This window comes from Chelmon rostratus, chromosome 16 (genome assembly GCF_017976325.1).
Source record: "Chelmon rostratus isolate fCheRos1 chromosome 16, fCheRos1.pri, whole genome shotgun sequence".
In the NCBI taxonomy this organism is placed as follows: domain Eukaryota; kingdom Metazoa; phylum Chordata; class Actinopteri; order Chaetodontiformes; family Chaetodontidae; genus Chelmon; species Chelmon rostratus.
Genome location: NC_055673.1, coordinates 19,789,887 through 19,802,086, shown reverse-complemented (window position 1 = coordinate 19,802,086; position 12,200 = coordinate 19,789,887). Strand labels below are relative to the sequence as shown.

The following is a 12,200-nucleotide window of genomic DNA, read 5'->3' as shown; positions in this document are numbered from 1 at the left end:
GATGTCATGTTTGTTCTGTTGGACCTGAAAGCGAAATATACCTATGTGTTTCAAAGCTGCACGCGTGGACTGTTTCTTTATTTCTGGTTATTTGGGAATTTGGGAATGGGCAAAGCATTTCACCGCGGAGGAGGTGAGCGTCCGAACTGACAGCTGAACGTTACCATCATACTTTTAAGTGTTGCAGACTGTAGTTGGTACATTGCAGGTCCTTATTTACATACAACTGGCAGAACGTTGGTGAATGTGTTTGTGCTAACCTGTCAGCATGTCTACATGTGTGTGAGCGGAACCAGTCATACCTGTCAGGCCACTAGCTGCTGACATTACCACATATTACATTGTCTTTGGTACGGAGTTCGGATACAAACCACACAAAATAGCTGCCTAACTGTGAATAAAAACTTTATTTACTTAAGCAATAAATACAAAAACTAGCAGTACTGGTTTCTCTTGACCTATCTTCAGAATAACATGCACACACTTGACTGTCAACTGCTTCGACAGGAAACACACACCAGAGGTTCAACCCTTTACTAATCTCTACGCCACCTGCCTCCACTGAAAGCTATTTCTAAACTCAAACATTAAAAGGATAATTTGGCATTTTAGGAAATACACTTTCTTATCGAGAGCCAGATGAGAAGGTTGGCACCATTCTTACGTCCGGGCGCTAAATATGATGCGAGGGCCAGGAGATGGTTAGCTTAGCCTAGCATAAGGTCCGAAAGCAGGGGGACACAGCGAGCCCAACGGCAAACATTAAATAAACAACGAAAAATAAAAACTTTAAAAATGTTAATGACAAATTGTGGTTTTGCGCAAAGTTTCCTGCTGTAGCCGATTCTTGGTGACTTCCTGGACCGTGACAGCACACGACTCCATGTTTAACCACAACACTTTTTTACAGTCTGGCTTGTGTTTGAATTTATCAAATAAGAAAAGTATTGTTAATCACGGTTTCCCCCTTCAGTCTTCATGCTAACTTTAGCTAGCCACAACCGTACTGAACAAGCATAGACAAGTGACACCTCATCTTCTCATCCAACCCTCAGCGACACAGCGCGTTGCCCCGAGGGTCAAACTATTCTTGACTCGACTCAATCCTCGCACGAGCAATAATGTCCTCACTCGAGGATTTCCCTCGTCTGCCTGTCCTGATATGAATAATTTGACGTGACCCGGATCCTGAACCCTGAGCTCAGGTCCCCTGCACTGCTCAATAAAACATCGACAGCTCTGAAGTTCACAGTTTTGAAGTACAGACAGCAAAACAGGGTGCGATTATGTGAGTATGATGTGAGTATTGTAGCTAGAACTACAGCAAGTACATTCACAACACTTAAGAAACTCTGACACGTCAAATATGGCTAAATCCAGAAGCTGGACCTTTCCAGCGCACCCCTCTCCAGCAGTTGGTGTTGCTCCGGTGCCCTTTGCTGGCTGCCAACCCTCGTTTCTTGCCTTCGTCTGTCTGACCTTTCTCTGTGCGGCTGGCGAAGAGGCTGCCTCTCCGAGGGAGGAAGACTCCGATGCTGAGGGGGAAGACGCTGCGGAGCGGGAGGCGGTCGGCGCTGCTGTCTTGGAGGTTCAGTGTTCCGTCTTGGAGGTTGGCGGGAGCTTTCTGGAGGCTCGGTGTAGCGTGGTGGAGGTTCAGGGTAGCATGGCGGAGGCTCAGTGTAGCTTCTAGGAGGTTTGGTGAGTTGGGAGGGAGCAGCTTGCTCAATCGGCCTCACCACATTGATCTACACAACACAGAGAAATTATTTTCTGACTTAAAATACCGCTCTACTGAAAACAGTCTTCTGCACCATCCAGAGGATAAATGTTTAAAGCAAAACTATGTACAGAATTTACAAATTCTCACCGCTCTGCCATAGTCCCTGGTTCTCTTCCTGTTAGGGCAGCAAGGCAGACCCAGGAATGAAACGCAGACAGCAGAGCACCGGGCACAAAACACCATCTGGATGACACAAGTCACGATCAGAGGCACCCAAAGGATCAGAGTGGTACTCTGGGGAGGGATGGAGGAGCGGAGTTAGTGGCCGCCACCAGCTGGACCATAACGAACACGATCTGAGGCAAGGGCAGCTTCACAGAATCAGGGCTGCAGTGTGGATGATGTGACACAGAACCTCAGATCTGTCAGGTGGCTGCGGAGCACTGCAAAAACACAGCAGCAGTGGATCTGGGAATTTCAGCATTGTGAGCAAAAGATGCAGAGCAGAATGTATCAAAGTAAAAGCGCGCAGCGGGATTACAAAAAAAAAAAAAAAAGAGCTGCCTTTTGTTGCCGCACTACAAAGAGAATGAGCGTTTATGTTCCTAAGTTTGGAGCTTTCTTTGGAATTCATGACGAAATGTACAGGAAGCATAAAAAAAAGAGGTCTTGCATAACCATCATTACTGCCTCCAAGCAGCTATGAATATCTGAGCCAGAAGTCCAAAACACTCTTCCAGGTGATGTAATGCACCCTCAGGCCGCCATATTGGAGGTCCATAGCTAGCAGGCAACTCCGAGTGAACAGCAGATATTATATTGTCATTCATTATCTGTTTATACAGCAGCCCTGAGTGTCCACAGGAGGACTCGTTAAATGCTGCTAGGCTGTGTGGGTATGAAAATAAAAAGCGCTATTTGACTGGCTAAACAACCTCCAGCTCCAGGTGATTTTTCACAGTGAGTGGCAGATCATACTGTAAACAGGGCGACAGCATTTCACATCCTATTCAATAGTAAGACGAGTGCTCTGTGTCACAAAGCGAATGAACCGATGTAAACACAATTGCTGTTGTGGATCTGTCTAATGCTGTGTTTGTGCTATTAATGGGTGAAATGCGACACCGAGCTATAATTCAAAGCCTACGCTGGATGCATCTACAGCGGGACTGCCATTAACTCCTTGTGTCAAGTACAAATCCGGCTTAAGACAAAGGTCACTTAACCGACAAATTGCAGACTCCGAGCCGTGCTAAAATGCCAAAGTCATGCTGATGTGTGGCGAGGCAGCGCGGGTCTGACAGTCCGTCTGTGGCACACTGCAACAGGACGGCGCCTGAAGAGGACCGACAGGGTCAGGTCAGCATTTCTGCCACCAGCCCAGTGGCTGCAGAGTGTGACTGACTGAGTGACAGAAAAGGCAGACACTCAGCCTCACACCCCCTCCCTCTCACGCAGCCTGTGCACACACACACACACATGCACAAAAGAGGCACGGCCACTGTGACGTGCAGCCGCCCTGTAATGTTTACGCCAGCGACAATAGTCAGCTGATCAAAGAACCAGCTGCTGTAGGAAAAAAAAAAATCACAGTTCCTGCCTTCATCTCAACATCTGCCATACACACTAATACACTCACATAGATGCGCGTTGGGTCAAAAGGACACTCGTTGGTGATGCTGGAGTAGCCAATGGCATCGGGGAAGCGGCAGTGAGTCAGGAGGCTCCGCCCGCCGTGAATGATGGCCCTCACCACAGACACGAACAGTCCGATGGCTGAAGCTGCCGCCATGAGAGCCGCGGCCAGACCCACGGCGAAAAGTGACCACGTCTGCGGGAGGAACAGAGGGAAAGATTAAAAAAAAAAAAAACATCAGGAATCACAAACTCGATGTCTGATGAGATGAAGCTGCAACAGTAAAAAGATAAAAGGACAATAATGAAAAAACAATATGAGCAGAAACAGAGTAAATGCAGCAGATTTAAGGCGGCGTTTACAACGTGATCTACGGAAAGGTCTGAAAAAATAACCCAGTAGGGACAAACAGGCTTGAGGCTGGACGCCAGCCAGGCGACATGTTTAAATGTTGAGAGATAGTCTAACTCCTTGTTGGTTTTGGTCCACTAATGGGATTTGTTGATAAGTAAAATGTAGAACACACCCAGCCTTATCCCAAATCTCAGTAAGAAGCATGAGTAACTAAAGCTATCAGCTATGATCAATAAGAACCCATCCTTTAAGGTGATACGAGAAGGTAGACTAGAATAGAAAACTGCAATCTGTCTGGGAGTTACAGCCAGCATATGTGATAAAAAGGGCCGTGTTAGCATGAGAAAAGGGAGCGCTGAGATTACATGTGATTCACGCTATGAGACGTCTGGATGACTGCAAAAGATAACAAGCCGGACTAGAAGTGAAACTGCAGCTCGTCAGCGCTGCCTTGCCCAGTTCACGGCTAACAAAGGGAACGGGGAGTGGTTTATCACGGCAGGTTCGCCCGGGCTTACTCACTCTATCCAGCCTGACAGCTGACTGAATAAACACAGGCGAAGCCGCGCCGCACGACGAGTGAGAGAGGAGGCAATTCCAGCTCTGCAGGGCGGCATTCAGACACCTGAGGCAACGTGCAGGAGCTCAGATGGGGTTTTTTAAATGGCTCCTTGACGAGAAAGACAGAGGCAGAAGCCGAGAATAAAGGGCGAGAAAGCTGGGGAATATCAAAGAGAGAGCAGGCGTACATGCACTGCTGGCAGACAGATCAAAATTAGCAGAAAGCGCCTTTAAAATACTGATCTGGCAAAGTGGGAGGGATCAATGAGAAGAGCAGAAGAGAGAAAACATCAGGGGAAAGGAGTGACAGCAGCACTGTCAGAACATACATTTCTGTCTGGTTTTAGCACTTTAACAGAACTGTTTCAGAAGAGTTTATAGGAAAGACACGGTGATACTCACCAGGCCTCTGCTTTTCTTGTTTTTAGACAGGACAATAGCCAGAATGCCGACGACAATTCCCTGCAAGGACGAGACAGAGGAGGGTCGAAGAATATTCACGTTTGCAACTGCTACGTCCACGATTATACCGGGAAAAGGATGAGAGGTGACCGCAAAGTGGAAAATGACACAATTTCCCATCATGCATTTCTCATCGGGTCTCAGGGTAGCAACAGGGAGAGAAAGTCAGCAACACAGCTGTGCTATCACAACAAGCATTTCAAGTATGTGTTTAAGTACCTTTGTGTGTTTTGAAAGTTGTTTTTGCGAGGCCTAAAGAAAAAAACATCACAGAGTGGCCCTTTAACTATTTCCATTCCATTTCTTTTGTTTTTCTCAGCACTAAAACCAGACATTTTAATGGCACTGGCCCACAAAAATGTTCTCATACTGATTTAAGAGGGTTTCTACAGCACTTTATGGTCAATTCTAGGCAGTTTTTTCTAAAGAATCCTCCAACATGACATTACCAATTCTGAGATGAGAGCACTGGAATGAAAACGATTTTCTTTACGGTTTGTTTGTCTGTCAGGTGTTTTTTTCAAAATCTAATTCAAACAATGTGAAGCTGTAAAATCCCCTGATACTGTAGGATCAGTATGATCATTATGTGTCTGCGGACTCACCACAAGGCCGGACGTGAGAGCAACTACATTCGAGATGGCGTACTCCAGGGCCCGGGCCTGCTTGTGGAGGTTAATGTGTCGGAGCACCACGCCGTGCACCAGCGCCCCCAACAGGAAGTTAACATGGCCAAGAAGGACCATGCTCAGACCCATCTTCATCAGGGTCTTGGGCTCCTCCAGGCTGGCACAACACACCCCTGAGGAGGGGAGCGAGGACGAGAAGCAAGTTAATGCTCCGAGAGCAAAATATAAAGAATCGCAGTCCCAAACGGAGAGTTGCAGCCATTTTATATAATGTTACATCCCCCATGTTGTTCACGCTGTATTGATCAGAGACACAAGAGGTCAGATCCACAGCAGAGATGTCACTTGTATTAATGATTAGCTGCTAAACACATAAGTACAGTGCAGGCTGGTCAGACCAGAGCTGTCCAGAACAAGTGGAGTTCACGACAGAACAACAAAAATCAAACTACATTTTACATTAACTGAAACAAAGTCAAAGCTGGAGTGAAGAGAATAAAATGTGCTAAAATTGACCAAAATATGAAAGCAACATATTTTCAAGCATGAGTGTGACATTTTAAATTAAACCTAAAATCTCAGTCTTTTACAAAACACACCATATGAAAGGCAACAAATGAAAGATAAACTTCAAGTAGAATCCCCCCCTGTGAAAATGAGATGGCACAACCCAGGTACATAATAACTATGAGCACCTTGTGAGATTTAATTGAATAAAGTGCTCAGCTGGATTGGCCTCTTTTAAAATGGAGCTTGTCGGTTTAGTTTCACCTCTCTGTTTGTGTGTGGATGGAGTTTTAACCTGCTCCCACCTCCACCACACAAGATCACAGCTGAATATTTGGGGAATTCTCAGTGGCACATTCCTGCATTCACTGAGACTGATACTTTCTACATGTCACACAGCATTCACACACTCTTCTTGATACTTTAACCACATGTGCCAGAGGATGTGGACACTAATTGATCAATAGTAGAGAAATTATTAGAGTTCATCACCTCCATTCTGCTGTGCCACACCACCTCCACACCCAAACAATCACGCCGACAGGTGCAAACAAACACACGTTTGCAGAATACATTCACTTCCACGAGCTTCTCGGGCATGTTCCTCACCTGTACCAGCCATCTCTCTCAGGTCACCATTCGTTTAAAGTGACGGTGAGTCTGGAGCGGTGACCTTATCAGCGTGCCTCCTCTTCTCTCCAAACCGAGCCGCGCACTCCGGTCGGGCGGCAGCCAGTGACACCTCTCCTCACATTTTTCAAAATAAAATCTTATCTTGTCTGAGGATGTATCACTGAACGCGTGATGAGCACGCTCGATATATCAGTAGTGGTGGTTTTTGAGCAAATAGTGCAATTGTTCATGCGAAAAAACACCATAGTTAAGATTATGTTTTAGCAATGATCTGTGTCTTATTAATCAATGCTTATCAATGCTTAAAATACTTTTTCATCCCCCAAAATACTCCTCACGCATTCTTCCAACAGTCTATTTCTTCTAGGGGAGGACTTGTCATGCTTTTATTTTGAAACCAAAGTTGCTAATTACTCGTTATCTGTTGAACTTAGGCAACCTTGATGAGGAAGAGCACAGGTGCATCTATTAGCACCTTCCTGTCTCTAGTGGTAGAGAGAAACCTATGTACATGCCTCATAGATCATGTCGGATACACTTTGCTATGTTCATAAAGTGTTTTTCTTACATAAAAATGTTGTTTCTGGATAATGTGGTAAGTTCACGACGTTAGCCTATGATGCTAGTTCCGGTGTCAACACCTGGATCTGAAGCCTGGATAAACACGACAGACGGCGGTGCTGCTTTTTACGTCTGATGACGCGATGATACTATTTTAATGTTCACCGCAGTACAGGTGTAAACATGTAATGTCAGTATCAAATAGCAGCCTAAAAATGTAGTTAAAAAGTATGGCAGGCCATGTTTTCTTTATGTCAGGTACAGGTAATATACAACGCATGAAGTTACTGAAGAGTACCACAGAAGAAGAAAAAGTTCAGCAGTAAACATTGCATAATTACAGAGTAAGTGAACTCAGGGAAGGCATCGCCTCCTTCACTCGATAACGTAGTGTGCCTTTAGTGCCACCAGGTGGACAAACGGCGCCATTAAAGTCAGAGGGAGCAGAAAATACACTGACTGTGGTTTTATCAAAGTTTTTATTTTCAGTACTTTGACAATCTCTTTTAGAGAATACAAAAAAACCCCACAAATAATGTCAGTTTTGTTGATTGTCGTGATGAGAGTGGTCATGAATATGAGCTGTTCTTCAGTTCTTCATTTAATAACGATCAATTATCTCATTAACTCATTCAGCTTTATTTTGTGGCTGAAAATGTTTATGACACCGGTGGAAAAATGATATCATTATATCATTATAGAGTATAGGACTGTTTGTGTCAAGATACATAATATTAGATAGAAAATTCTACATAAAACCACCTTTTCAATTAAAATACCCAGAATGGGAATAAGAATTATCCTACAGTACACCAACCAGTGGCACAAGAAGAAATATTGACCGCATATACTGAGTCTCCAGCTACGATTTAAGAGGTGATTTGCCGTCATTACAGTCCATGTCACGACGGACTCTTCTGAACGAGGTGTGGATGCTGCCTCGATGTTTGAGATTCACCACCCGGGAAGCAATCAGATAGAAAATCTCACAGATGTTGAGCACCACACACACGACGGACGCCACCACCATGATGTAGGTGAAAACGGTCTTCTCGGTGGGCCGGGATATGTAGCAGTCCACCAAATTAGGGCAGGGCTTGACATCACATTGGACCTTCCTGGGCAGCTTGAAGCTGTCGTAGATGTAGTGGAGCAAGTAGAGAAAAGTGACCTCAAAGGCGGTCTTGACGAAGAGGCTCATCAGGTAAGTCCACCACAGGCCGCCATGCTTTTGTCCCGGGTTGTCGTACAGTCGCGTGTCCTCGCCGTGCTTGGCTCGGTACTTGCGCTCACGTTCTTCCCTGTAGGCCACATGCAGCACCACCATGAAGGAAGGGCAAGTGACGAAGATCAGCTGGAGAGCCCAGAGGCGAATGTGGGAGATGGGGAAGTTGTAATTGTAGCAGATGTTGGTGCAACCGGGCTGGCGGGTGTTGCAGTCGAAGTGTGCCTGGTCATCGCTCCAGACGCGCTCGGCGGCCACCACGAAGATCAACACCCGGAAGACGAAGACCACTGCCAGCCAGATACGTCCGAAGGCGGTGGAGTACTTGTTGACTCCATTGAGAAGACCCTGCAGAAACTTCCAGTCCATGGGTTCAGCTTTGATTGGCTTCTTGTGACCTTAGAAGTTCAGAAGTCTGTCTTTAAACGTTGCAGGGGGAAACTTGGGAGCTTGACACAACAACAAAGAGAAAAAGACTTAGCTATGCAATTGAAATAAACAGTTTTAAGGAGAGAAATTATAATAAAAAATACATAAAATTAGCTTTGATTTCGCAAAATATTCTGTAATTTGTTCCAAATATTTCACAGTGTATTGTAGATTGGTGTTCTGATCAAACCATTTCTTTGACAGCTATGAAACCGCAGCCTCCTCTGCCGCATCACACCGTTAAAAGCATTTTACAAAGTTTAATGCTTAGAAGAAGGTGCCTTTAATAATTGATCAAACAGCTGTTCAACACATAAAACTCTCCACAGTGCGCAGGAACACTTGGCTCCAGCCTACAACACCTATAGGAAGCTTTAAGTTGCAGCTGGAAGGTAGAGCTCTGTTAAATGTGTCCTCATCCTGCCTCTGCATATAGTAACCCACACTGACATAAGCTCTTAAATTTTATGTTTATATGTTATGTTAAATATGCAATTTCAACACCATGACTAAAATTTTACTTACCTGAACAAAGAACAGGTCTTCCACTCAGTCCATTCGGTCCCTTGTCCGGGAAATAGACTGTAGGAATGTGTTCAGCAGGCTGTGGACAACCTCTCTCCTGCAGCGGGTCTCTGCTATTAACTGGGTACAAGAATCAACTCTTGGCCATAATCTAGAGGTGTGGCCACATTTGGCATCCGTCCAGAATTTACCTTTAAATCTCCAACTACTCCTTGTCAGCATCAGTTTATGTTCAAACTGACTCAGCTAAGCCAAGAGCTCCAAGAACAATGCCCGTTAAACTCACTTTTACTCTGGCGGTTTTATTGTGACGGGTAGCCCTCACTGAAAGTGGTGAATACAGCAAAAACAAAGTCCAAGAAAACAACAAAAGACGCATCAGTGGTTTGATGGAAGAACGATATCGGCTGCAGAGAGTGACTGTGCAAATTATTCAAGGTGATACGGCACGTTGAATAACAAGTGGGCATTAGTGGACGTCATTTAGGTGGGACTGTCTACTCTGTTCACCACGTTTCTTGGCAGGTGACTTGGCATTAGATCCATTAAGCAACTGTAAATGTGGTGATATGCCTGTTTGAAACCTTTGATTAATCAGGATTAAACAGGGCCACCACCTAACATTTGTTTGCACAAGCGCTCTGGAACCATTGGTACACCTGATATGGAGAGCCAGTGTGTAAAATCAGATAAAACGAGGGTTTTCGTGTTCGTTCTCTCAGATAGGAATGTGCTACAGTCACTGCCTTAACTTAACACTCAGTTTTATGATGCTCTCCTTTACAAATCTGCTCTCAGTCTTCTGAAAGAATGCAGGATGTAGTTAACTGCCAACGGGTTGGTCTGAAACTTAGTGTAGGAGTGGTGATTTTATCAACTTTTGTCAATAATGTTACTGCTATCAGAAACATGTGCAGATTATTTTGTACCCAAGACGTTTGTTTGCACTGAGTACTTTTGACCATGTTGGAATCCACAATCTAGATCTCTATTGGTCAGATTTACTCTGCTGCACACATTAGAGTCTGGCCTGCGCATTGTAGGGTCATCAAAGATACCGGAAATAGCCGAAAACACATTTGACAAAGCTCTCGTTTGAAATAAATGACCTGAATATGCAAGTGATCAATTTAATATGGGATTACTGAAAAATATCCTACACCCTACATTTCATGTCCTCATACAGTATGTATGTAGTAGTAAGTATTTGCCTCAGTGCCAGTTTGTGTTAAAGAACTCACACACTGCAGCTCTCACATCTCAGAATGAGTACAGAATCTTTATTTTGTGGCCACACAGATAGCAAAATAAACTCACATAACAAATAATCATATAAATAGTCACAGTGCTCAGTGTTTAACAGGTGTTTAAAGCACAAGCCTTGATAAAGAATGCATACATGTTCGGCTCAACAGTAGAGACAATAGACATGAGCCTTGTAAACAACGTTGTCTGTTAAACTGCTGATTTGTGCAGATAAATTTGGATCTGGCCAACAGCACAAACACTACAGATGGACGAACACGGTAAGGTGTGTCTCAGGAGACTACGATGCTGTACGCTGGGGCTGAACTCTCTACGCAAGCTCCTCCGTTGCCTTCGTCGACCATCTTGGACTTCTTCAGGACAGTCTCGTTGTACGCCGAGTTCTCCTTCCCAGCCAGAGGAGTTCTGGTCATCATGAAGGAGTTTTCTCTCACTTTGTGGCGTCCTTCTCTGCAACACTCCCAGAACCTCTTCCCGCACAAGTATAAGATCTCGCAAAGAGTGAGGAAGATGCACACAAAGCTGGTCACCACCATGAAGACGGTGAATATTTTCTTCTCTGTGGGCCTGAGGAATAGATGGTCACAGATGGGACAAATCATGTGAGATTCAGGTTTTCAAGCAGAGGTCAGAGGTTTAGTTCAGCCATTGAGATTCCATGATCTTTAATAATTTAGAGCCTTGAAGGCACCCTTACCTGGCAATGTAGCAGTCCACCACATTGGGACATGGCTCCTGCCTGCATTTCACCAGCGGTGGGAAGAACGTGGCCTCGTAGATGTAGAAGAGCAGGAAAACAAACACAGCATCCACCATTATTTTAAAGAGCAGGCTAAAGAAGTAGGTCCACCAAAGACCCCCTCGCTTCTTCCCTGTGTTATCATACAGAGGGACGCAGTCTTCCCCGTGCTTCAGTCGATGTTTGCGCTCACGTTCTTTTCTGTAGGACACATGGAGCGTCACAAGAAGGGACGGGCAGGTCACGAAGATCAACTGGAGGGCCCAGAGGCGGGTGTAGGAGATGGGGAAGTAGTGGTCGTAGCAGACATTGTGACAACCGGGCTGCCGGGTGTTGCAGTCAAAGTCCTTTTGCTCGTCACCCCAGACCTTCTCACAGGCCACCAGGAAGACTAAGAGTCTGAAGATGAAAACGATGGCGAGCCAGATGCGACCGAACGCCGTGGAGTACTTGTTCACGCCGCTAAGGAGGCCCTCAAGGAAGGCCCAGTTCATGGTGTTGCTTCAGATGTTAAGTTGGACCACCTAGAAGAAAGAGAGGCCCCAAATACGCCCAAAAAATGCGGCAGGGACTCTGCCGAATGCTCGGACACAAGCTGATCTGAGAACGTCAGGCACGAAGGCTCTTTAATATAGTACTTATTACTACTGCCTCGTTGGCACAGGTCGAAGGGGAGGGCAGAATACTGAACAAAGCAAACACACACTCATTCTTCTGCTACAGTCACTTGTGGAACTGGTGATTGCAAACACTTTGATTAACAGGCAGGAGGGAGACAGAGAGAGGCCGATGCTGTTCAGGCTACGTTAAGTTAAGAACGAGACATTTCATTATTTAAATAATCGATATATCCTCCATCTGTACACAAGACAGTAAAAAACAACTACCTTTATGAGATCATCAATAAAGCTGAGCAGCACCATGTATTAGACACTACTTCGGTTTTCTTTCCA

The 12,200-nt window shown here is 45.2% G+C and overlaps 2 protein-coding genes across 2 annotated transcripts; both read right to left on the bottom strand.

Annotated features, from left to right (window-relative positions):
- Positions 1–2,317: 2,317 nt before the first annotated feature.
- Positions 2,318–8,657, bottom strand: LOC121619346 (gap junction beta-3 protein-like). The gene is made up of 2 exons (XM_041954989.1): positions 8,005–8,657; positions 2,318–3,245 (listed from the first exon to the last, which is right to left on the bottom strand). The coding sequence occupies exons 1-2, from the start codon at positions 8,655–8,657 to the stop codon at positions 3,155–3,157; spliced, it is 744 nt and encodes a 247-aa protein (XP_041810923.1). The 3' UTR covers positions 2,318–3,154.
- Positions 8,658–10,780: 2,123 nt separating this feature from the next.
- Positions 10,781–11,762, bottom strand: LOC121619519 (gap junction beta-4 protein-like). The gene is made up of 2 exons (XM_041955277.1): positions 11,206–11,762; positions 10,781–11,075 (listed from the first exon to the last, which is right to left on the bottom strand). Exons 1-2 carry the CDS (start codon positions 11,739–11,741, stop codon positions 10,781–10,783), a joined length of 831 nt encoding a protein of 276 aa, XP_041811211.1. The 5' UTR covers positions 11,742–11,762.
- Positions 11,763–12,200: the final 438 nt, after the last annotated feature.

What these genes read in the sequence shown, in the direction of transcription:
- LOC121619346 (XM_041954989.1), bottom strand. Translation starts at nt 8,657, where the DNA reads ATGGACTGGAAGTTTCTGCAGGGTCTTCTCAATGGAGTCAACAAGTAC. An exon ending in GTGGTGAATCTCAAACATCG is followed by an intron (nt 3,246 to 8,004) that starts AGGCAGCATCCA and finishes CTGGCGTAAACA; the next exon opens with TTACAGGGCGGCTGCACGTC.
- LOC121619519 (XM_041955277.1), bottom strand. Translation starts at nt 11,741, where the DNA reads ATGAACTGGGCCTTCCTTGAGGGCCTCCTTAGCGGCGTGAACAAGTAC. An exon ending in GTGGACTGCTACATTGCCAG is followed by an intron (nt 11,076 to 11,205) that starts GTAAGGGTGCCT and finishes TCTATTCCTCAG; the next exon opens with GCCCACAGAGAAGAAAATAT.